This window comes from Bufo bufo, chromosome 5 (assembly GCF_905171765.1).
Source record: "Bufo bufo chromosome 5, aBufBuf1.1, whole genome shotgun sequence".
NCBI lineage: Eukaryota > Metazoa > Chordata > Amphibia > Anura > Bufonidae > Bufo > Bufo bufo.
The window spans coordinates 167,833,622-167,858,000 of record NC_053393.1 but is presented as its reverse complement, the minus strand read 5'-3'; the positions used below and the strand labels follow the sequence as shown (position 1 = coordinate 167,858,000).

The following is a 24,379-nucleotide window of genomic DNA, read 5'->3' as shown; positions in this document are numbered from 1 at the left end:
TTAGAGGAACAGTGCCTTACCTGTCAGCGGGTTGTTTGTAGTATTGGAGATATGCAGGTGCTGAATATATACTGTATATCATGAGCTATAATACACTGCTCAAAAAAATAAAGGGAACACAAAAATAACACATCCTAGATCTGAATTAATTAAATATTCTTCTGAAATACTTTGTTCTTTACATAGTTGAATGTGCTGACAACAAAATCACACAAAAATTAAAAAATGGAAATCAAATTTTTCAATCCATGGAGGTCTTAATTTGGAGTCACACTCAAAATTAAAGTGGAAAAACACACTACAGGCTGATCCAACTTTGATGTAATGTCCTTAAAACAAGTCAAAATGAGGCTCAGTAGTGTGTGTGGCCTCCACGTGCCTGTATGACCTCCCTACAACGCCTGTGCATGCTCCTGATGAGGTGGCGGACGGTCTCCTGAGGGATCTCCTCCCAGACCTGGACTAAAGCATCTGCCAACTCCTGGACAGTCTGTGGTGCAACGTGACGTTGGTGGATAGAGCGAGACATGATGTCCCAGATGTGCTCAATTGGATTCAGGTCTGGGGAACGGGCGGGCCAGTCCATAGCATCAACGCCTTCGTCTTGCAGGAACTGCTGACACACTCCAGCCACATGAGGTCTAGCATTGTCTTGCATTAGGAGGAACTCAGGGCCAATCGCACCAGCATATGGTCTCACAAGGGGTCTGAGGATATCATCTCGGTACCTAATGGCAGTCAGGCTACCTCTGGCGAGCACATGGAGGGCTGTGCGGCCCTCCAAAGAAATGCCACCCCACACCATTACTGACCCAATGCCAAACCGGTCATGCTGGAGGATGTTGCAGGCAGCAGAACGTTCTCCACGGCGTCTCAAGACTCTGTCACGTCTGTCACATGTGCTCAGTGTGAACCTGCTTTCATCTGTGAAGAGCACAGGGCGCCAGTGGCGAATTTGCCAATCTTGGTGTTCTCTGGCAAATGCCAAACGTCCTGCACGGTGTTGGGCTGTAAGCACAACCCCCACCTGTGGACGTAGGGCCCTCATATCACCCTCATGGAGTCTGTTTCTGAACGTTTGAGCAGACACATGCACATTTGTGGCCTGCTGGAGGTCATTTTGCAGGGCTCTGGCAGTGCTCCTCCTGTTCCTCCATGCACAAAGGCGGAGGTAGCGGTCCTGCTGCTGGGTTGTTGCCCTCCTACGGCCTCCTCCACGTCTCCTGATGTACTGGCCTGTCTCCTGGTAGCGCCTCCATGCTCTGGACACTACGCTGACAGACACAGCAAACCTTCTTGCCACAGCTCACATTGATGTGCCATCCTGGATAAGCTGCACTACCTGAGCCACTTGTGTGGGTTGTAGACTCCGTCTCATGCTACCACTAGAGTGAAAGCACCACCAGCATTCAAAAGTGACCAAAACATCAGCCAGGAAGCATAGGAACTGAGAAGTGGTCTGTGGTCACCACCTGCAGAACCACTCCTTTATTGGGGGTGTCTTGCTAATTGCCTATAATTTCCACCTGTTGTCTATCCCATTTGCACAACAGCATGTGAAATTGATTGTCACTCAGTGTTGCTTCCTAAGTGGACAGTTTGATTTCACAGAAGTTACATTGTGTTGTTTAAGTGTTTCCTTTATTTTTTTGAGCAGTGTATAATCAATTGCTGAAGAGGCAAAATAATTTTACCCATTTTCCGCACTAGATAGTAAAGCTTAACTTTTATTATGCAATCATTTAAAATCCGTTTACCTGTGCAAAAATATCAATTAAAACAGTAAGAAATCCAATGATATCAGTTAGAAATGCAATGATATCAGTAAGCTTTCAGTGCCGCCAATGCTGCAGTGAATAGTGTTAGGCCTCATGCACACGGCCGTGTTCCGCAGCCAAGAGCGGTCCGTGGTAACCCGGCCGGGATTCCTGCTGATCTATACGAGTGTATCACTGTACAGCAGCGGCGGCATGAAGCGCACGGCATCATAGCAACCAATGACGCCGTGCGCTCCTGCTGTCAGCAGGAATCCCGGCCGGGTTACCACGGACCGCTCTCGTGCATGAGGCCTTAGTGTTCACATTGATAATCTGTCTGCAGAACACATCACATTTCATTTACAATAGAAAGCAACTACAGTGAGTTAAAACCTGCAGACAGGGGCTCTGACAGCTTAGGCTACTTTCACACTCACGTTTTGGCGGATCTGTCATGGATCTGCAAAAACGGATCCGTTACAATAATACAAACGCAGTGTGTAATATCAGTAACCTAGCTAAGACGATCCCCCAGGAACTCCATTAAAAGCAATGGGAGACAGATCCGTTTTCTATTGTGTCATAGAAAACGGATCCGTCCTCATTGACTTACATTGTGTGTCTGAACGGATCCGTTTGGCTCAGTTTCGTCAGACGGACACCATAATTTCATCAAATTATCATAGCTGAAATAGGAAAGGACTGACACCCCATGGCGTAGAGAACAAATTGACATAAAACAAAATGGACCTCTAATAAGAACAGAATGCCACTTGCTGCTTTAAAGAATTTCCTTTATAGTCAAAAATGCTGTTGCTGTAAACCAACTCGTAACAGCTTGCTGATTGATGTAAAATGAGTGTCTACCATTGTGAAGAGAGATTAGTAATTAGTATGCTTCCTTGAGATGTCCTATGTGCAGCTAAGTTAATTCATCAGTAGTCCTTGCACTTCATGAGCTGAACACTAGTTGACCACCAGCGTGTACAATCAACTCTCAGCACATAGCAGTACATTGTTGATATACCCTAGACATATTGGTCTAATGAGAAATGAATCATGCACATAGTACTAGTTTGGCTGCATCTACCAGATGATAAATTTGCATAGCTTAAAAGAAGCGTAATTTGAATATGGTGAAAAGCACCCTTCAAAATATTTATTCCAGTGAACCAAAAGTCAATTTCTCTCTTATTTACTTTGGTAAATTTGTTATTCAAGTTTAAAGTTTTTTTTACAGACATCTTCAGAGTGGCGGACCCATGGTGGTGTTCATACTTACCTGGTCCCTGTTGCTGGGTTCGCGCTCTATTGTACCAAGGTCACCTCTGCAGGTCCTGGGGCTCTGGAAAAAAACATCCTGTTGACGGGGACCATGTAACTGCTGCAGCCAATCACTGGCTGCAGTGGTGATTTGTCACCCGTGCAGCACGTGAACAAGTGACATAGCGCATGGGTGACACTTCACTGCTGCAGTAGTCACGTGGCCCGTCACGTCAACAGGATGTTGATTCTAAGAGACCCGGGACCTGCGAAGGCGGCCGTGGATCTATGGAGCTAGAACCCAGCAATGGGGACCAGTTAAGTATGAACCCGACAGCTGGTCTGCCACTCTGAAAGGGTCTGTTAAAAAAAAAGTTTAAACTTTGATAACACCTTTAAGAAAGTGTTAAAATCATGCATTGTATTGGGGGAAAGATATAGATATATATATATATATATATATATATATATATACAGTACAGACCAAAAGTTTGGACACACCTTCTCATTTAAAGAGTTTTCTTTATTTTCATGGCTATGAAAATTGTAGATTCACACTGAAGGCATCAAAACTATGAATTAACACATGTGGAATTATATCCATAACAAACAAGTGTGAAACAACTGAAAATATGTCATATTCTAGGTTCTTCAAAGTAGCCACCTTTTGCTTTGATTACTGCTTTGCACACTCTTGGCATTATCTTGATGAACTTCAAGAGGTAGTCCCCTGAAATGGTTTTCACTTCATAGGTGTGCCCTGTCAGGTTTAATAAGTGGGATTTCTTGCCTTATAAATGGGGTTGGGACCATCAGTGGCGTTGAGGAGAAGTTAGGTGGATACACAGCTGATAGTCCTACTGAATAGACTGTTAGAATTTGTATTATGGCAAGAAAAAAGCAGCTAAGTAAAGAAAAACGAGAGGCCATCATTACTTTAAGAAATGAAGGTCAGTCAGTCAGCCGAAAAATTGGGAAAACTTTGAAAGTAAGAGCTATTTGACCATGAAGGAGAGTGATGGGGTGCTGCGCCAGATGACCTGGCCTCCACAGTCACCGGACCTGAACCCAATCGAGATGGTTTGGGGTGAGCTGGACCGCAGAGTGAAGGCAAAAGGGCCAACAAGTGCTAAGCATCTCTGGGAACTCCTTCAAGACTGTTGGAAGACCATTTCAGTGGACTACCTCTTGAAGCTCATCAAGAGTGTGCAAAGCAGTAATCAAAGCAAAAGGTGGCTACTTTGAAGAACCTAGAATATGACATATTTTCAGTTGTTTCACACTTGTTTGTTATGTATATAATTCGACATGTGTTAATTCATAGTTTTGATGCCTTCATAGTCATCAAAATAAAGAAAACTCTTTGAATGAGAAGGAGTGTCCAAACTTTTGGTCTGTACTGTATATATATATATATATATATATATATATATAAATAAATAGATGTTTTTTTATTATTTTTTTATGCCTCATGCAGACGTCCGTGTCAGTTTTGGATTAGTGGTAACATGGACCGTGTTCAATCCTTGTTTTCTCCCGTGACAGATCCGTGTTGGGTCCGTGGGTTCGTTTTTTGCTGTCCGTGTTGCATCCGTGTTTCACTAACACTCAACAGCTGAAAAATAATTTTCAAAGAATCTTTTGTTAATGATCCATGAAACACGGATGCAACATGGATGGCATCTGTGGTTTTCACTGACCCATAAACTCTAATTGGCGTGATGGATCCATGAACACGGACAAAATAGAGCATGCATCCGTGGTAAAAAAACTGACCCACGGACCGTGCTGAAACACTGATGTGTGAATACACACATTAAAATCAATAGGGACGTGTGCTGTCCGTGAAACACTGACGTCTGCATAAGGCTTTATTCGGGGGTTGCTTTTGCATAAATTAATTTGCTCTTTTTTTGCAAGCCATAGACTAGACATTCTTTTTTCTTCAGTGTCTTTAATTTCATCTGGGTTAGCAGAACTTGATGTTTGGTTATTTTGAGTTAGAGAATGTTTGTAGGTTTGGATTTGTGTGATTATCTCATTTTGAGGGGAGCATATTGTGGTTTAATTTACTTAAACACTGCATTTAAAAAAAGCACTTAAACATTAAATGAACCGAAAAGTGAATCTACAGTTTAAAGCTAAACATTCTGTTTATGCCCAGAGTCGGGTTGATATATTCCCCAAAACCTTTCTCTGCCTACTTCTACTATGACATAACATAGTAACTGGCGTGTCATGATCTGCCTTATAATCCGTATTTCTTTATATTGATCTTTCCATCAAAAATGTTTTAAATCGGTGGATGACTTTTGGATCTTAATGTTTGAAGTCACTCCATATATACTTAACACGTAACACCCTGTTAGACCAGGGAGGAATGAGGGGTGGTGGCCTAACTAGACCACCACACTTCCAGTATTGTGTAAGGTCAGGGCTTCTCACATTATGCCAACTACTACCAATCTGTGGGCATGTTTATCTACGCCTATCAAGAGAACAACAGAGCTGCCATTCTGTCAGTCCAGTCTTCCACCTACACTTCTAATGAGGATTACCTTGCAGATAAACCTTTCACTGTGTGGCAGTGTTGTAAGCAGGGATTACTTTGATCTCCCTTTCAGAATTCTTTTATCTCCGCTACAGCAGGACAATATTTAGTATTTAAGTGTTAATAGCATAGTACTGCTGAAATTAAAAAAAGAAACAGCCACATTTTTTTTATAAAAAAACGTTTTCTGTGACTGTTACGTGAAAAAAAATCCATTCTGATGGAAGTGTCCTTTTAAAAAGGTGACCATGCAGACCATGACACCAGTCCATGCAGATACCGTCATTTTATGAAGTAAGCAGCAGGAATCCTTTAGATCTTGGTATCACGGGATCCCGGTTAAATATGGTATTTGGTTGGAATCAACCCTATCTAGATTTCCTTGTATGACTCTGTGATCTCCTGTTATGTGATTCTGATAGATTGATAAAGATGATTAATGTCATTAATCATACTAAATGAAAATTCTGGGTGAACAATGTGAATTGATCAATTGTGTAAGGTGACAGTATATCCTCCAAACGGAGATTGAAGCAATTGTGCTTTTTTATATAATTATTTGCAGAAAACCATTTAACTAATTGCAGTTTTCTTTTTGTCCTTTTGATCTTACACCTTGTTTGCTGCTCTCCGCCTTCAGCCATCTTGTTTTGCAACTGACTCATTTCACTCCCCTCCACACTCACCTTCTAGCCCCTCCACATCTTCAACCAATTTACGTAGGAGATATAAGGAGAATGCTCATAAATCAGTGGCGTGTAAGCCAAGTGCAGACACCGTTCAGATGTCTAGTGAGTCTGAGTGGGACTCAGAGCAAAAAGCAATGCTGTACTCCAATGAGGATGAGTTGGCCATGAGCTACAAGCAGCAAGCTGGCAAAGGCGGGACACTGTTTTCCTTCTCCTTGCATCTTCCAGACTCATTCCCTTCTCTTTTGGATGATGATGGCTACCTTTCCTTCCCTAACATCTCTGAAAATAATTTCCTGCCTGAAAGCTTACAGCATTATCTTCCAATCCGGTCTCCTTCTCTCGTTCCATGTTTTCTCTTCATCTTTTTCTTTCTTCTCTCTGCTTCTTTCTCTGTGCCATATGCCCTCACGCTCTCTTTTCCTTTGGCTATGTGCCTCTGCTACCTGGAGCCCAAGGCGGTCTCCTTGAGTGCCTCACTTGACAATGACCTGAGTGACAGTTCAGATGATGAGGTGTGTACCTCGGCATAGAACACATCTTACTTTGTGTTCAGTGTTAGTCCTAAACAGTGCTAGAATGCTACCATACTGGCCCAACTTTCAGAGCCTCATTTATGTCTGCTTGCTAGTATTTGGAAGTTTTGGCTACAAGGGTTAGGCACAACAACTTTAATTAGTGCTACAAAAAATAATTCTAATGATGGTTAGGATCTGCCACCAGCGACCTCCCTATCCAGCTGTTTGCATAGACACATAGCTGTTGATCATCTGATTAAAATTCTGTTTTTATTTTGTTAATCTGAGGCTCCGTTCTTGAGTTATACTTTTTTTAAATGCAAATTAGAGCTTTGGTGCAATGAGGGAGTCACCCGTGCTCTTGTTGCACCCAAACTCTGCTCCTTTCTTTGGCCCGCCCCTCCCACGCTGCTTTGATTGACAAGGCCAGGCAGTGGGCAAAGCAGCAAAGGAGGAGCTGACCACAGAAATGAGTGGTGCTTGGGTGCAATAAGAGCAATGGTGATGCCCTCATTGCACTAAAGGCTTAATTTGCATGTTAAGAAAAAGGTATAATAGCTCGGGAATGGAGCCTCGGATCATCAAAAGAAAAACAGCACTTTAATCAGGTGAATCACAGCTACTGTATTTGTCTATGCAAGCATTTTCATAGGGAGGTAGCTGGTGACAGACTCACTTAAAGGGCACATTAAGTGATAAACTTGTTGATCAAGTTAATGTGAATAAGGAGATTCATGGGCAGAATAAAATCATGGAGGCAAAAAACGTTATTTTGTTTTAGATTTTCATGTCAAAGAGACATGAAGAAGACAAAAAACATAGTACTAGAGCTAAACTGTCTTAATGTGGGGACTTGTTATCATGTGCCTAGTTTGGAAAAGATCTAGAGGTAGAAAAGGAAGATAATGGGAATTAGAAATGTCCATTGGCTTCTTTAGACGTACCAGAAGTTGGTTATAGACTCTTCTACATGAATCTGTGGGCACTACTACATAGGCACTATTTGACAAATCTTTAAAACGCTGGCAGGCTCCAGGAGCAACTGCTAGAATTACACTTCCCTACATCTGCACTTCGCAAGCTGCAAGAATGCTTCTTCCTAAAGCTAATGAAAGTATATTGGGGTATTGCTGCGCATGTAGTTGCCCAATATATTAACCTATGCCTCTTCATACATACTGTAGTTATACGTACACTTCAAGTACAAACTATTATTTGTAAGGTTTTTCCAGTAAGCATAATAATTTTACAGGACTAAACTGATAATGTAAGAAATTCAATATGATCACATTATAGATTTTTAAATGTTCGTATATCACTGGCCTGTTCCATCCCCCAGTGCATACAGTCAAATTTATATACAGAGGGTGACCGCAGACTGTACAGAACTGTTTTGGTATATTGAAAGTTTTATTCTAAATTTTGGCACAAACTTTAAATTCCTGATAAGTAAGCTACCCAGATTTAGTAATAAAAGTCGGGTACAGTATTGTAAGGCCAATGCAATATTAAGTCATCAGATCAGAAAGATGTGCAGAATATTATATTCATTGTACACAACAAAATAGCCCTGTTGGACAGAGTTGAATTATATGTTATTGAAATAATCGGGGGGAAAAAATAAAAATAATAGTAAATCCTGATTTTCCAAGTATCAGTTTTTCTAGGTGAAACCCGCAGCTTAGTTTTTGCATAAAAATTGCTTGTGCCTGATCCTTTCTATCCATTGTGTATTACATACTGCATGTTCTGTGTCTGACATGTCTGCATTACATTTGGCTATATACCGTACATTGTCAAAGCCAAAAGTGTTGTGTAAATCATTTTGTAATGCCAGAGCAATTTCTGCATGACAAGCAGCGCCTAGCTTGCTATTAGAAAGATAATAGAACTGAGGAGATTGAAATACGCAACTATTTTAGTCATGTGCACATTATTGTGACCAATCACCGGTAATGGTGCAATTGGTTAAGTTCTCCAGTATTCAAAATGGCCTGAATTCAGAATTCACTCAGTCATTTAGCATGTTCCCATTTTCCTTTAATAGATTTATTTTTAGTTTGCCTTTTTCGTAATGCAGACAGATCGGGCAGCTAGACACAAATCTGCAATTACAAATGAGGAGCTGAAAGTCAGGCTGCTGTTATAGTAGACTCTTGGAAGGATTTTGCACCAAAAAATAAAGATGTGTCTGAGAACAGATTAATAGTATATGAGGAATATAATATTTCTAGCTGAGCTGATACAGAATATAAAATATATATCTAACATATAATAATGCACACAAAACGATCTCAGAATGTATATGCCTTGTGTATTCCTCAGAATCTGTTCTGTTTATGTTGTTTTTCTTTTATTTTTTTGCTACTGTTTTTTTTTTTTTAATGACAAAATAGTTTTGAGGTGAACATCATTACAGTTTCACAACATGGATTTATTCTTTGTTTCCGCTTCCATTTTGGAATCCATATCTTGTAAAACTAAATAGACTGACAGTGAACAGACGGATACAGCAGCTGATGGGGAAACCACGGCCACTGAGGTGTGTAAAATCCAGAGTTTATTCCTTAAGCAGTGTTCTACTCGGTGTTACTGAAGTCTACACAGTAGACACAATGTAAGCTTCTGTTAATTGGGTATGTTCTGCTAAGCCCAAATCTGTGAAAATGATATAGGATAATGTAGAAAAGATTGACAGATTGGTGGAGTTTCCTATGACAGTGTCTCATGCAGTCTACGCCATTATTGATATTTGTGTGTTCTTAGCATTATAACACATCCATAGCCAAAATCAGGATGTAGAATTACCAAACGGCTAAGTTTTTGCCACAAATGCCCATGTTGTGGCCTTCAATGACCAACGAAAGTACATATTTCTATGAAGGGAATCTTTCACTAGACATACTCCTTCAATAGAGTGTTTTTTTTAATGGATGTTTATGTTTTATAGATGTTTGTAGATGTTTTATACATGTTCTTGTCAATGTGACTCTTTGGGTGCTATTGCAGTAGTCCAGGGTTCCATTCAAAAGTGCACTCTATATTGTAATGACATCGCCTCCCTGGCTAGTTGGCCTAGAGGAACCATGTGGTTCTGATGGCGACTCCTTTCTGAACAGTGCTATGGCCATGACTGTGTGGTGCCTCTTGGTCAATACAGTGTGCACGCCCTTGAATGCAATGCTCCACAAGTTACGACGGAAACAAAAGTGTAGCATACAATTATTTATCAAAGCTTTAGCCAAGTAGCTGTGTAGGACAAAACAGTCCTGGCTAAGCACATTGAGCCGCATTTTACAGTTTACATAAAATGCAACCTTGCAGACATATACTCTTCTCATTTGTTTCATAGCATTCCTTGCTCCACTAAAATGGTTTTCTTGCAACTCCTGGCTATATGTCCGTTTGGGGCAATAACACTATTCCATGGGTTAAATTGTTAAATGTTTTTAAAAAATCAATATATGCTTTGAGTTTGTACAGAGACAAATGGAATCTCTGTGGAGCTGTAGGTACTCCTTGTGGCACTGCATCGGTGCTTCAAGTGGTACCGTGGGGGTTATGAGTTTGAAAGTGGAGGCCTAATACGTCCTCTCAAAAGTTACCCAGCCATATGGAGCTGTAATACGGATATGTGAATTTGAGTGGGGCAGTGGTAATTTAGGCTACTTTCACACTTGCGGCAGAGTGATCCGGCAAGCAGTTCCGTCACCGTCAAACGTATGCCAACTGATGGCATTAGTAAGACTGATCAGGATCCTGATCAGTCTTAAAAATGCCTGATCAGTCAAAAAAATGCATTGAAATGCCGTATCCGTCTTTCCGGTGTCATCCGGCAAAACGGATCCGGCATTTACTTTTTTCACCTTTTATTTTGAATACCGGATCCGGCACTAATACATTCCTATGGGAAAAAATGCCGGATCCGGCATTCAGGCAAGTCTTCAGTTTTTTTCGCCGGAGATAAAACCGTAGCATGCTGCGGTTTTCTCTTTTGCCTGATCAGTCAAAATGACTGAACTGAACACATCCTGATGCACCCTGAACGGATTGCTCTCCATTCAGAATGCATGGGGATAAAACTGATCAGTTCTTTTCCGGTATAGAGCCCCTGTGATGGAACTCTATGCCGGAAAAGAAAAACGCTAGTGTGAAAGTACCCTTAGCCTGCCCTTTTCCAAGCCGAAGCATTATTAGGGTCCATTCACACGTCCGTAATTTGGGTCCGCATTCGTTCCGCAATTTGTGGACCCATTCACTTTCAATGGGGCTGGAACGGATGCAAATCCACATTTCCTGGATCCGCATCCGCATTTTCGGGATCCGCATCCGTTTTTTCGGGATCTGTTTTTTCGGGATACGCAATTTTGTTCCTGGAAAAAATAGAACATGTCCTATTCTTGTCCGCAATTGCGGACCAGAAAAGGCATTTTCTATTATAGTGTCTGTGATGTGTGGATCCGCAAATTGCAGATCGCACATTGCAGATGTCCGTGTTTTGCAGATCCGCAATTTGCGGATCCGCAAAACACTTACGGACATGTGAATGGACCCTTAAAGGGATTGGCCCATCTGGGACATTGATGGCATATTGCTGGGATATGCCTTGAAAGTCAGATAGATATGGATCACACCTCTGGGACCCCCTCCTATCTAGAAAAAGGGGTCCCTGAAGTGAAGGAGGGCACACTGCGCGTGCATGGAGTGCTTTCTATTTATCACTATGGGAGTTCTGAAAATAGCTGAACAAGAATGCTCAACTATTTTCAGAAGTACCATAGCTGTAAATGGACAGAACACCACACAAACATGGTCACCTCTTCTTTCACCGCTGTGGGACTGCTGGAAATAATCGACCCAGCACTTGGCTATTTTCAGAACTCCTGGAGGGTGGTTCACTTCAGGGGTCCTTCTCTGGAGATAGAAGTAGGTCCCAGATGGGAGAACCGTGCCTATCTGACCATATAAAGGTTAATAATAATCTTTTGTAAATTACATTTATCAGTTTGAACCACTTTGGATCATTTTGCTACAGAATTATTATGGATTTCATGAAATTGACTGATGCCTGCTTGATGGTACCACATTAATCATTAGCAAAACGCTTACAGGAGCAATAAAGCATTAAAAGCATTATTATCCATTAACACTACTTACCTCTATTGGATACTGTTTGGGCAGTTGATTGGAAAGTGCAGCATTGTCTGTTTAAGGCAGTGGTTCTGAACTCCAGTCCTCAGGACCTACCTGCCGGTCATGTTTTCAGGATTTCCTTAGTATTCAGCAGGTGATATAATAGGTGTCAATGCATCAGGACTTACCACAGGTATTCATTCTGTGGGATATTCTCAAATCATGACCGGTAGGTGGGTCCTGAGGACCGGAGTTGAGAACCACTGGTTTAAGGTTTTTGTAACCTTCTTTATAATCGGTGACAAGCCATTATCGGATGAACCATAAAAAATGATCTGATCCTTCCATTACATGAAAAACAATGAAAATTGCCACACACTGGACAAGCATCCCTAGGAAACATGTCATTTGTAGTCTAATAAATAGTTAGAAATATGCAGATATTTCCATAGTAATAGAAAAATCTATAGACAAAAACCCTCTGTCTTCCATTTGATACAGCTTGAAAGGAGTTGAAATGTGAATGGAACTAGGGCAGTTGTTTTTTCCTTTATTTGTAAATGTCTTTTAATATATTTAAGTGCCTCAGATTAAGAAAGCAGATTGGCCATCAGGCTTTTGTTGCATGTGAAGAACAGAACCCTGGGTCACCCCTGAGTACCACATTCTCTGCTAATAATGTAGATCCAACAAAATACAAAGTTACCAATATACTGTAATATTTTATATTTTACAATGCTTCCAGTCGGATCAAGAAGAAGATGCAGATGTAAAAACTCAGGTAAAAACTCTTGAGTACCGCAGATCTCCAGGGTTCAGTTTTTGTTTTTTTTGTTAGTGCCTGTGTGTTATCTGTGGAACGTGAGTGCAAAATCATCATTGTCCAAAGTTTTGTGTGTATCTTAATGTTCCCTCTCTTCACTTTTCAGAATAGTCTCATTAAGCGAATAAAGGGTGAAAATGTATATGTCAAACATAGTAATCTTATGTTAGAGGTTGGTATTGGTACATACCACTGCATGCACTTGTGTGTTGGGTTTTTGGCATGGACTGAGTTGTCCCCCACCTCCTAGTGAACTGAGTGGATTTTCAGTGTTATTTATTTAATGACTAGACAGTGTGTTGCTATATATGTACCGGTATATCGTTAAACCTTATAGTAAAAATGTAGCTTTATATTTGATGTTATTCTATTAAAATTCACATAAATGATCACACCTCACTATGGTAATCCCCTACAAAGTCTCACTCTTCACCGGATTGTGTTGTAGCTTTGTAGCAATAGTGACAACTAGTTCTCTGTGGTAAGCCTGATATTAACCTATCTACTTTTATTTTGTGCACATGTTCTTCCGTAGCTGGAAAGGCAAGCAACTAAAACATACTGTAGATATCCTTTATTAGTCTATATAACTATGCTAAATAATGGCTGTAAAATCGTTTCTGTTGCTTGTTTTTTCAGGTATGCGGGTGTTGAATAGTGCTTTTTTTAATACTTTCGTTTTTTTATTTAGGAGTTTGATAGAGACCAGGAAGAATTAATGAAACATCAAACGAACATTAGTGAGCTGAAAAGGACATTTTTGGAAACATCAACAGATACAGCAGCCGCTAGCGAATGGGAGAAACGGCTGTCTTCTTCTCCAGTCCGACTTGCAGTGAGACAGGAAGAAGCTCCTATGATTGAACCACTTGTGCCTGAAGAGGTCAGTGTATGTGTGATAGATTTAGGAGCCTCCTCTATCTATTATGCAGCCAAAGAAATCATTTTTCAAGTCAACCTGTGGGTAGTAACTGTATACATATTCTGGATAACCAAATATAGTCCATTACAACAGCATACAGTGCCTTGAGAAGGTATTCATAACCCTTGAAATTTTTTAAAAAATGTCATGCTATACCCACAAATTTAAATGTCATTTATTGGGATTTTACAGTGAGGAACATAATTATTTGAACACCCTGCGATTTTGCAAGTTCTCCCACTTAGAAATCATGGAGGGGTCTGAAATTCACATTGTAGGTGCATTACCACTCTGAGGGACAGAATTTAAAACAAAAATTCAGGAAATCACATTGTATAAAAAACATTTTTGTCTTGCACTGCTGAACATAAGTATTTGAACACCTGAGAAAATCAGTGTTAACACACTGCTCAAAAAAATAAAGGGAACACAAAAATAACACATCCTAGATCTGAATTAATTAAATATTCTTCTGAAATACTTTGTTCTTTACATAGTTGAATGTGCTGACAACAAAATCACACAAAAATAAAAAAATGGAAATCAAATTTTTTAACCCATGGAGGTCTGGATTTGGAGTCACACTCAAAATTAAAGTGGAAAAACACACTACAGGCTGATCCAACTTTGATGTAATGTCCTTAAAAACAAGTCAAAATGAGGCTCAGTAGTGTGTGTGGCCTCCACGTGCCTGTATGACCTCCCTACAACGCCTGTGCATGCTCCTGATGAGGTGGCGGACGGTCTCCTGAGGAATCTCCATCCAGACCTGGACTAAAGCATCTGCCAACTCCTGGACAGTCTGTGGTGCAACGTGACGTTGGTGGATAGAGTGAGACATGATGTCCCAGATGTGCTCAATTGGATTCAGGTCTGGGGAACGGGCGGGCCAGTCCATAGCATCAATGCCTTTGTCTTGCAGGAACTGCTGACACACTCCAGCCACATGAGGTCTAGCATTGTCTTGCATTAGGAGGAACCCAGGGCCAACCGCACCAGCATATGGTCTCACAAGGGGTCTGAGGATCTCATCTCGGTACCTAATGGCAGTCAGGCTACCTCTGTCGAGCACATGGAGGGCTGTGCGGCCCTCCAAAGAAATGCCACCCCACACCATTACTGACCCAATGCCAAACCGGTCATGCTGGAGGATGTTGCAGGCAGCAGAACGTTCTCCACGGCGTCTCCAGTCTCTGTCACGTCTGTCACATGTGCTCAGTGTGAACCTGCTTTCATCTGTGAAGAGCACAGGGCGCCATTGGCGAATTTGCCAATCTTGGTGTTCTCTGGCAAATGCCAAACGTCCTGCACGGTGTTGGGCTGTAAGCACAACCCCCAACTGTGGACGTCGGGCCCTCATATCACCCTCATGGAGTCTGTTTCTGACCGTTTGAGCAGACACATGCACATTTGTGGCCTGCTGGAGGTCATTTTGCAGGGCTCTGGCAGTGCTCCTCCTGTTCCTCCTTACACAAAGGCCGAGGTAGCGGTCCTGCTGCTGGGTTGTTGCCCTCCTACGGCCTCCTCCACGTCTCTTGATGTACTGGCCTGTCTCCTGGTAGCGCCTCCATGCTCTGGACACTACGCTGACAGACACAGAAAACCTTCTTGCCACAGCTCGCATTGATGTGCCATCCTGGATAAGCTGCACTACCTGAGCCACTTGTGTGGGTTGTAGACTCCGTCTCATGCTACCACTAGAGTGAAAGCACCGGCAGCATTCAAAAGTGACCAAAACATCAGCCAGGAAGCATAGGAACTGAGAAGTGGTCTGTGGTTACCACCTGCAGAACCACTCCTTTATTGGGGGTGTCTTGCTAATTGCCTATAATTTCCACCTGCTGTCTATCCCATTTGCACAACAGCATGTGAAATTGATTGTCACTCAGTGTTGCTTACTAAGTGGACAGGTTGATTTCACAGAAGTGTGATTGACTTGGAGTTACATTGTGTTGTTTAAGTGTTCCCTTTATTTTTTTGAGCAGTGTATTTGGTACAGAAGCCTTTGTTTGCAATTACAGAGGTCAAACATTTCCTGTAGCTCTTGACCAGGTTTGCACACACTGCAACAGGGATTTTGGCCCACTCCTCCACAGAGATCTCCTATAGATCTGTCAGGTTTCGGGGCTGTCGCTGAGCAACACAGAGTTTCAGCTCCCTCCAAAGATGTTCTATTGGATTTAGGTCTGGAGACTGGCTAGGCCACTCCAGAACCTTGATATGCTTCTTACGGAGCCACTTCTTGGTTATCCTGGCTGTGTGCTTCAGGTCGTTGTCATGTTGGAAGACCCAGCCATGACCCATCTTCAATGCTCTGACTAAGGGAAGGAGGTTGTTGCTCAAAATCTCACAATAAATGGCCCCATTCATCCTCTCCTTAATACAGTGCAGTCGTCCTGTCCCCTTCGCAGAAAAGCACCCCCAACGCATGATGTTACCATCCCCATGCTTCACAGTAGGGATGCTGTTCTTGGGATGCAACTCATCCTTTTTTTTCCCTGCAAACACAAGTGAAGTTTAGACCAAAAAGTTCTACTTTGGTCTCATCTGACCACATGACTTTCTCCCATGCCTCCTCTGGATAATCCAGATGGTCATTGACAAACTTCAGATGGGCCTGGACATGTGATGACTTGAGCAGGGGAACCTTCCGTGCAATGCATGATTTGAAACCATGACGCCGTAGTGTTCTACCAACACTGACCTTTAAAACTGTGGTCCCAGCTCTCTTCATGTCATTGACCAGCTCCTCCCGTGTAGTCCTGGGCTGATTCCTCACCTTTCTTATCATCAGTGATACCCCACGAGGTGAGATCTTGCATGGAGCCCCAGTCCGAGGGAGACTGACGGTCGTCTTTAGCCTCTTTTATTTTCTAACAATTGCTCCAACAGTTGATCTATTTTCACCAAGCTGCTTGGCAATTGCCCGGTAGCCCTTTACAGCCTTGTGGAGGTCCACAATTTTGTCTCTGGTGTCTTTTGACAGCTCTTTGGTCTTGCCCATGGTAGTAGTTGGCGTCTGACTGACTGTGGGGTGGACAGATGTCTTTAAAGAGCTCAGACAGGTGCTACTAAGTTAGATTAATTAGTGGAGTGGAGGTGGACTTTTTAAAAGCACAGTTAGGCCCCTTTCACATGAGCATGACGGATTAGGTCCGGATGCGTTCAGGGTGCGTTCAGTGAAACTCGCACTATTTTGCAAGCAAGTTCAGTCAGTTTTGTCTGCGATTGCGTTCAGTTGTTCAGTTTTTTCTGCACGGGTGCAATGCGTTTTCATGCGTTTTTCACGCGCGTGATAAAAAACTGAAGGTTTACAAACAACATCTCTTAGCAACCATCAGTGAAAAACGCATCGCACCCGCACTTGCTTGCGGATGCAATGCGTTTTTCACGCAGCCCCATTCTCTTCTATGGAGCCAGGGCTGCGTGAAAATATAGAACATGCTGCGATTTTCACGCAACGCAGAACTGATGCGTGAAAAACAACGCTCATGTACAGAGCCCCATTGAAATGAATGGGTCAGGATTCAGTGCGGGTGCTATGCGTTCACGTCACGCATTGCACCCGCGCGGAAAACTCGCTCGTGTGAAAGGGGCCTAACAGGTCTTTTAGAGCCAGAATTCTTGCTGTTTCTCAGGTGTTCAAATACTTATGTTCAGCAGTGCAAGACAAATAAATTCTTTAAAAATCATACAATGTGATTTCCTGAATTTTTTTATTTTTTTTTATTCTGTCTGAGTGGGAATGCACATACAATGTGATTTTCAGACCCCTCCATGATTTCTAAGTGGGAGAACTTGCAAAATTTCAGGGTGTTTAAATACTTCTGTTCCTCACTGTATGTGATAGACCAATACAAAGTAGCAAGTATGTGTGAAGTGAAAAGAAAAAGATACATGGTTTTCAAAATTTTTAATAAGTAAAAATCTGGAAAGTGATTTGTAGGACCACATTTCGCTGCAATTACAGCTGCAAGTCTTTTGGGGTATATCTCTAACAACTTACTAGATTTAGACATTTTTGCCCGTTCTTCTTTGCAAAATAGCTCCAGCTCAGTCAGATTGGATGGAGAGCGTCTCTGAACAGCAATTTTCAAGTCTTGCCACAAATTCTCAATGGTATTTAGGTCTGGACTTTGACTGGGTCATTCTAACACATGAATATGCTTTGATATAAACAATTCCATTGTAGCTCCGACTGTATGTTTAGGGTCGTTGTCCTGCTGGAAGGTGAATCTCCGCCCCAGTCTCACGTCTTTTGCAGCCTCTACCAGGTTTTCCTCAAAGATTGTCCTGTATTTAGCTCCATCCATCTTCCCATCAGCTCTCCTACCAGCTTCCCTGTTCCTGGTGAAGAAAAACATTCCCACAGCATAATGTGGCCAACATGTTTCACGGTGGGGATGGTGTGTTCAGGGTGAAGTGTCTTCCGCCACACATAGTCTTCCGCCACACATAGCGTTTTGCATTTAGGCTAAAAAGTTCAATGTTAGTCTCATCTGACTAGAGCACCTTCTTCCACATGTTGCAATGTCCCTACATGGTTTGTGGCAAAATGCTAGCGGGACTTTTTTTTAATGGCTTGCTTTTAAAAATGGCTTTCTACTTGCCACTCTTATATAAAGGCTAGATTTGTGGAGTACATGACTAATAGTTGTCCTGTGGACACATTCTCCCATCTGAGCTGTGGATCTCTGCAGCTCCTCCAGAGTGACCATGGGCCTCTTGGCTGCTTCTCTAATTAGTGCTCTTCTTGCCTGGGCCATCAGTTTAGCTGGACGGCCATGTCTTGGTAGGTTTGCACTTGTGCCATACTCCATCGATTCTCGGATGATGGATTGAACAGTGCTTCTTGAGATATTCATAGTTTGGGATATTTTTTTAGAATCTAACCCTGCTTTACACTTCTCCACAACTTTATCGCTGACCTGTCTGGTGTGTTCCTTGGTTTTCATGATGCTGTTTGATCAGAAACATTCACTAATTAGGTGACTTCGGAAGGCAATTGGTCACTAATACAATGTACAAATGCATGCCACACTTTACAGATATTTGTTTATTAAAAATGTTGCAAATCATGTATCATTTTCTTTTCACTTCACACATACTTGCTAAGAAAGGGCAAAAATGTCAGCTTTTAAATGTACAAAGCTGGTAGAGCGATACTCCATACCATTCGATACCACGTGAAAAAAATAAAAACACCAAAAAAAGCTGCGTGCATTCCGCATTTTATGGAACGTCCAGCCCATAATCGAACAGTCCTATCCTACATAGGAGATTTTGTTTATATTTTAATAGTTTGGACTTTTCGGACGTGGCAATATGTAATATGTTTATTTATTTATTGTTTATATATTTTATATGTAAAATTGGGAAAGGGGGTGATTTATACTTAATATTTTGGTGGGGGGGTTTTCCTTTTTTTTTTTTTTACTGTTTATTTAATAACTATTTCCCCCTTAGGGGCTAGAACCTGGGATCTTTTGATCCCTTGTCCTATTCACCCTAATAGAGCTCTATTAGATTGAATAGGATCCCACACTGTCCCTGTGCATAGTACACCGAGCAGCAGGGAGCTTACCATGGCAGCCAGGGCTTCAGTAGTGTCTTGGCTGCCATGGTAACCGATCAAAGCCCCAGGATTACACTGCTGGGGCTCCGATCAGAAGCTGCCACTGCCTCCAATGAGGAGGAGGGGAGGGGACCCTGTGGCCACTGCCACCAATGATTTTAATACTGGGGGGGTTGAGGTGGGGCGCACTGCGTCACCAATGATTTTAATACTGGGGGGGAGGGCGCACACTGCACCACCAATGATTTAATACTGGGGAGGAGGGGGGGAGAGAAGCAATCACCTCTGATAAATGTAGACAAGCATTGATTTTTGGCGCCGGCAGAAATCGTGCGATGAACAAATTTGCTTGTTCATCAGATAATCTCCGGCACCTAATTTCCAGTCTATGTATATTATGCAGGCTTGAAACCACTTGTGGAGCCTGCCAGAAAAATTTTGTTGTATTTGTCAGTAGTTGTCTAGTGTGAAGAGCTATGTGCAAGTGCAGCTATTTGGTTCAGTTCTTGCACAGTCTGAGTGTACACATATAACATTATATCAAACCTTTACATATATATTTGAAGGAATGCCATCAGGGTAATGAATGGATTTTACATCAGTGGTACAGGTCTTTAGGAATCCAGTTAAAGTTTTTTTGGGAGGAGAATATTGATGACCAAACCTCATGACAGGTCATCAGTATCTGATTGGTGAAGTTTCGATACCCTACACAGCCACCAATCAGTTGTTTGAAGAGTCAGAGCGCCGCTGCCACCTTACAACATACCATGCACAGCGCTGTTCATTGTGTAGTGGCCGTGCTTGGTATTTCAGCCCAGGCTTATTCACTTGAATGGGACTGAGCTGCACTTAGGCCATGTGGCCAATGAACGTGAACTCACTGGCCTAGGAAAAGGTTGCAGCGCTCATAGGTGAGCCAAGGCCAACAGATGATCATGGTGGTACCAGGAGTCAGACCCCCACACGATCAGATATTGATGACCTATCCAGAGATAGGTCATCAATATTTTACTGCCAACTGCCCAAAAAAATACTTTTAATGCATACAACTTATATTTTTTGTCCAAGCAGAAATGTGACCTTTAGCACATCTCTGAAGGATAAAGCTTCAGAAATTCAAAATAGGTCATGCACTGGAGGTGGTAACCAGTCACTGTTCTGTAACGTCCAAAAGCATTAATGTACAATGAATATTCAGTGTTTTACAAGGTTAACTACCCAAGTGCATTTTTGCAGTTTAGCACATACTCTGACCCTGCAGTTAATGAGATGAGTAATTAATGTTCTATTTCTGGGTGTTTGAGGAATAAGTGATATCAGTGATTTTATCTGTCTTCAAAAGCAGACCAAAGAAGAAAAAGAAGAAGTAGAAAGACGTGCTTCTTTGGAAAAGACAAGCTATTCAATGTTAGAATCTCAGGTAAAGAATTGTAAAAATCTGTTGTTTGCAGAATATATTTCTTAATTATTTCTTGTTATTTCCCACTGTTTTTATTTTTAGGTTGGTAAATCAATTGTGTATGGAGGGCATCAGCAGCCAGTGCCACCCATTTATAGAAGTCAGCGCTGACTGAAGGATTTGGCACAGTTTCAACATGGCACACCCAAAATCTGTTTACTTTTCTAATTAGAAGCACACTGGATTGGGTATCACTGGGCTGCAGTTTATTGCTCTGTTCATAGCATACAGACCTTGACATACACATACATATACCTGTTCTTGATGGGGGTTATTTTTATGATTTTGGTGTTACAGGCAGTAGATGGCATTTTAGAGCATTTGTTTAGTTTTTTTTTAAAAGGGTCTACACTCAGTAACAATGTGTAGCGGGATCCATTAAAGTAGTACACGTGTCATATATTGTGTGCCATCAGTGGCAAAAAATGCATTTTAAATGAAACTTAAATTCTTCTGATTCTTGGATTCTTATTGGTTTTTCTTCCGCTAGCCAGGGGACAATGTGTAGCGGGATCTATTAAAGTAGTACACTTGTCATATATTGTGTGCCATCAGTGACAGGTTGACGTTCGGGGTAACAGGTAGATATTTTTTTTAAAACCAAGATAATCTCATAACGTTCACTTCTTGCCTTTCTTTAGTATGAGATGGTATTTTGTGAGCATAACCAATATTGATAACAGGAAATAAATAAATTGATGAGCAACGTTTTCATGAACATTCAGGTCAAAAAGTTATTACCATCACCATGTAGTGATTGAAGAGGTATCAGGTGCTTAATATAGACTTATATATCTGTTCCAAGTTGCACTGTTAACAAAAAATGCATTTTAAGTGAAACTGAAATACTTCTGATTCTTGGATTCTTATTGGTTTTTCTTCCACTAGCCAGGGGACATAGTGAAGAAACTTCGGGAAGCGAGAGCCACCAGCCCTGTGGCTACTTCTCATCAAATCATTATGCAGAAAACTATCCCATCATCCCCAGAGGTTATTTTTATTCGTTTAATCTAGATATAATCCTCCACTTTAACTAGAAATCAGGTCTAAATGACTTGTGCTAGACTGCCATAATCTTAAACTAAAAAATATTTTAAAGAGGATTAGTCCATTGCTTAAGTGTCCTCGGTGTAATCTAGGACAGACTATACATATGTAATACACTCTCTTTGTTTCAGATGTAACATTGAACAGTGTGTAATTTGCCAACAGAGATAATAGGGGGCAGATTTATCAAACAAAATGTGCTACAAAAGTGGCGCAAGTGCCTGATATTTAATAAATTTCTGCAACATGTAGGGTAGGTTAAAAAATAGATGGCTCAATAGAATGTGACAAATGATTGTGCCAGAATTCTTACTTCTAGCACCATTTTACGTGTGCGTGTATGACGTAAAGTGTCGTTCTTATGATACCATTGATAAATTTGCCCCTGTATTTTACTACAGTTCCATTAAAGTAAATTAAAGAGTGACACATTCTAATGTAGATTTTATATCTCACTTAGGGCACTGAGGATTGGGTTATTGTAGACAAAGTACCCACTAAGGTAGTTGATGGTGAAACAAAAAGCATTATGACTTACAAGGTGACAACTGTGAGCACTGAGAAACCAGCTGGAACATTTAAAACCAGTCCAATCGGAACTCAGAGTCTGGATGCCTTAAAAATGGAAATTAGAGCAAGAGAAGAGGAAAACAGACAGAAAATGTATGCATTAGGAAAAACCTATGATGCAGTATCTGGTAAGATTGTAACAATGACTAGTAAAGGTAAAGAAGGTGACAAGGTGTCACAGCCTTCCTCTCTTGAAGTCATCCAACAAGTAGAGAAAGACATTTCTGAAACTGTGAAACGAAGTCCAGCTGTAGGTGAATTTGAGATCTTAGAATCCATAAGCGATGACAAGGGTAGGAAAACCCAGGAGGGATTAACCATAAAGAGAAGAGTATCAGAGTCACTCACTCCCATTAAAGAGTCAGACTCTCAGCTGGCAAGTCCAATTGAAGATGGCCTAACAAAGGTACAGGACACTGGAGTGAAGATACTTGAAAGTGTGATCACCGAGAAGACTGTAGGATATCCTGAATATGAAGTCATCAAAACAGAGGCTCCAGACTGGAAAGAGAAGAAACTGTCTGATTGGAGATACACAAGAGACCAGCCGTTTACCATTGCTACTGCTCACTATGTCACAGAATCGTCAGCATCCAAAGTGGTGGTAACAAGTGGCAATAACTTTGTGCCCCATCCTAATTATCACAAGCATGACTTGCAGACATCCCCTGCTTTACAGATCCCTTCTATTCACTTGCAGCTTTACTTTATTTTGGCAGGCAACATTTATTTATTCGTTTTTTTCTAAGCACTGCAACCAAAGTAGGCATCGTAAAGCTTTATAACCAGACAAAAACAAATAACAGAAAACCTAGTAATGACGCAGCTTGCCATTTCTATATGTGTGTGCTTCAGCAATTTCTCAGATCTAACCGCTATGGGCCCTATTCAGCATAGTCTCCCAAAGCGTTGTGCACGCAAGAAGACCGTAAACACAGACAAACACAATATTCACAGCGGATTACATACCAAGTGGTTTTACATTTAAGATTAATTATTAACCACTTCTATTCCATTCATAATACTGGCTTCTTCCTTTTTATCTGTACTTGTGTATCCAGCTATTCCTATACTTGTGTATGCAGCTGGCTGACATTTTCTTCCATGTCTTTCATTTCACTGTGCTGCTATATACTTAAAGGGGTTCTCCATGATATAACAATTTATAACCTATCCCAAGGGTAGTGTCACGATGGGGAGTGGGGGGAAACTCCACACTGTACAATGTAGGTTGGCGGGATATGCCACTACGCCTGGAAACATCCCTAAATCCTAGCGCTAATACTGTTTGTAAATGTATGGCATTTTAAATCATACTTTTAATATACAAACAATGTAAACTACACATTATGTAGATACTACCACCTCATATGATAAAAATGCAGCAAAACAGGCTGTTGAATAGGGCCCTCTGCTTTCTAGCATTCCTTACAGGCACTAGAGATGAATGCTACTTTTAAGTTCATTGGTTCTGCCACGTCCTTAACCTTCATGGCTTTTTTCCCCCCAGATCTCCTTGTATTTTCTTGCTATTGTTTATGGTTATATACTTTTATCTTCTCTTACTCATGCCATCAGTTCCTTTCTCCTGATCTCGTATAACCTTTGCTAAAACACTTCGCTGTATGTATATGACCCTTCAGAGGTTGGCTGCTGAACTACTTTAACTGACCCAGCCTCTAAAGGTCCCTTTACACAGGACAATTATTGGGCAGATTATTGAGAATGAACGTTCGTATAAGCTCTTGTTCCCGATAGCTGAGCCATTCATCAGGTTAAAGCATCATTTATGCAGACTCCAAAATCATAATTTCTGGGCAGCAAATCGTGCTGTGCAAACAGGGAATCTGGGTGGGGATGAGCATTCACACTAGTAATCACTTGTTCCCATGCAGAGGAGATGATTTCTGCATGTAAATGCAGCTTTGACCTCCTTTGAAAAGCAGGCAATTATTGGGAACGTGCGGTATGATCCCAATAATTGCATGCAGAGTTGACCCGTGTAAAGGGGCCTTTGGAGATATGTATATTATTATATCAACTGTAGTTTTGCTATGATTCTGCTGCAG

At 41.4% G+C, this 24,379-nt stretch overlaps 1 protein-coding gene across 21 annotated transcripts in view; it reads left to right on the top strand.

Moving 5' to 3' along the window:
* The window catches only part of EPB41L3 (erythrocyte membrane protein band 4.1 like 3), a 342,189-nt gene that overhangs the window by 286,361 nt on the left and 31,449 nt on the right, over positions 1–24,379 (top strand). For 9 of the 21 annotated variants that reach the window (XM_040433765.1, XM_040433753.1, XM_040433752.1 and 6 more), the window contains 6 exons: positions 9,267–9,320; positions 12,841–12,906; positions 13,426–13,617; positions 20,577–20,654; positions 21,582–21,683; positions 22,201–22,914. In XM_040433765.1, the coding sequence (XP_040289699.1) occupies positions 9,267–9,320; positions 12,841–12,906; positions 13,426–13,617; positions 20,577–20,654; positions 21,582–21,683; positions 22,201–22,914 (1,206 nt within the window). Of the gene's footprint in view, positions 1–9,266; positions 9,321–12,656; positions 12,693–12,840; positions 12,907–13,425; positions 13,618–20,576; positions 20,655–21,581; positions 21,684–22,200; positions 22,915–24,379 lie in introns of all 21 variants that reach the window. The other 12 variants (XM_040433762.1, XM_040433759.1, XM_040433766.1 and 9 more) reach the window with 9 other exon arrangements.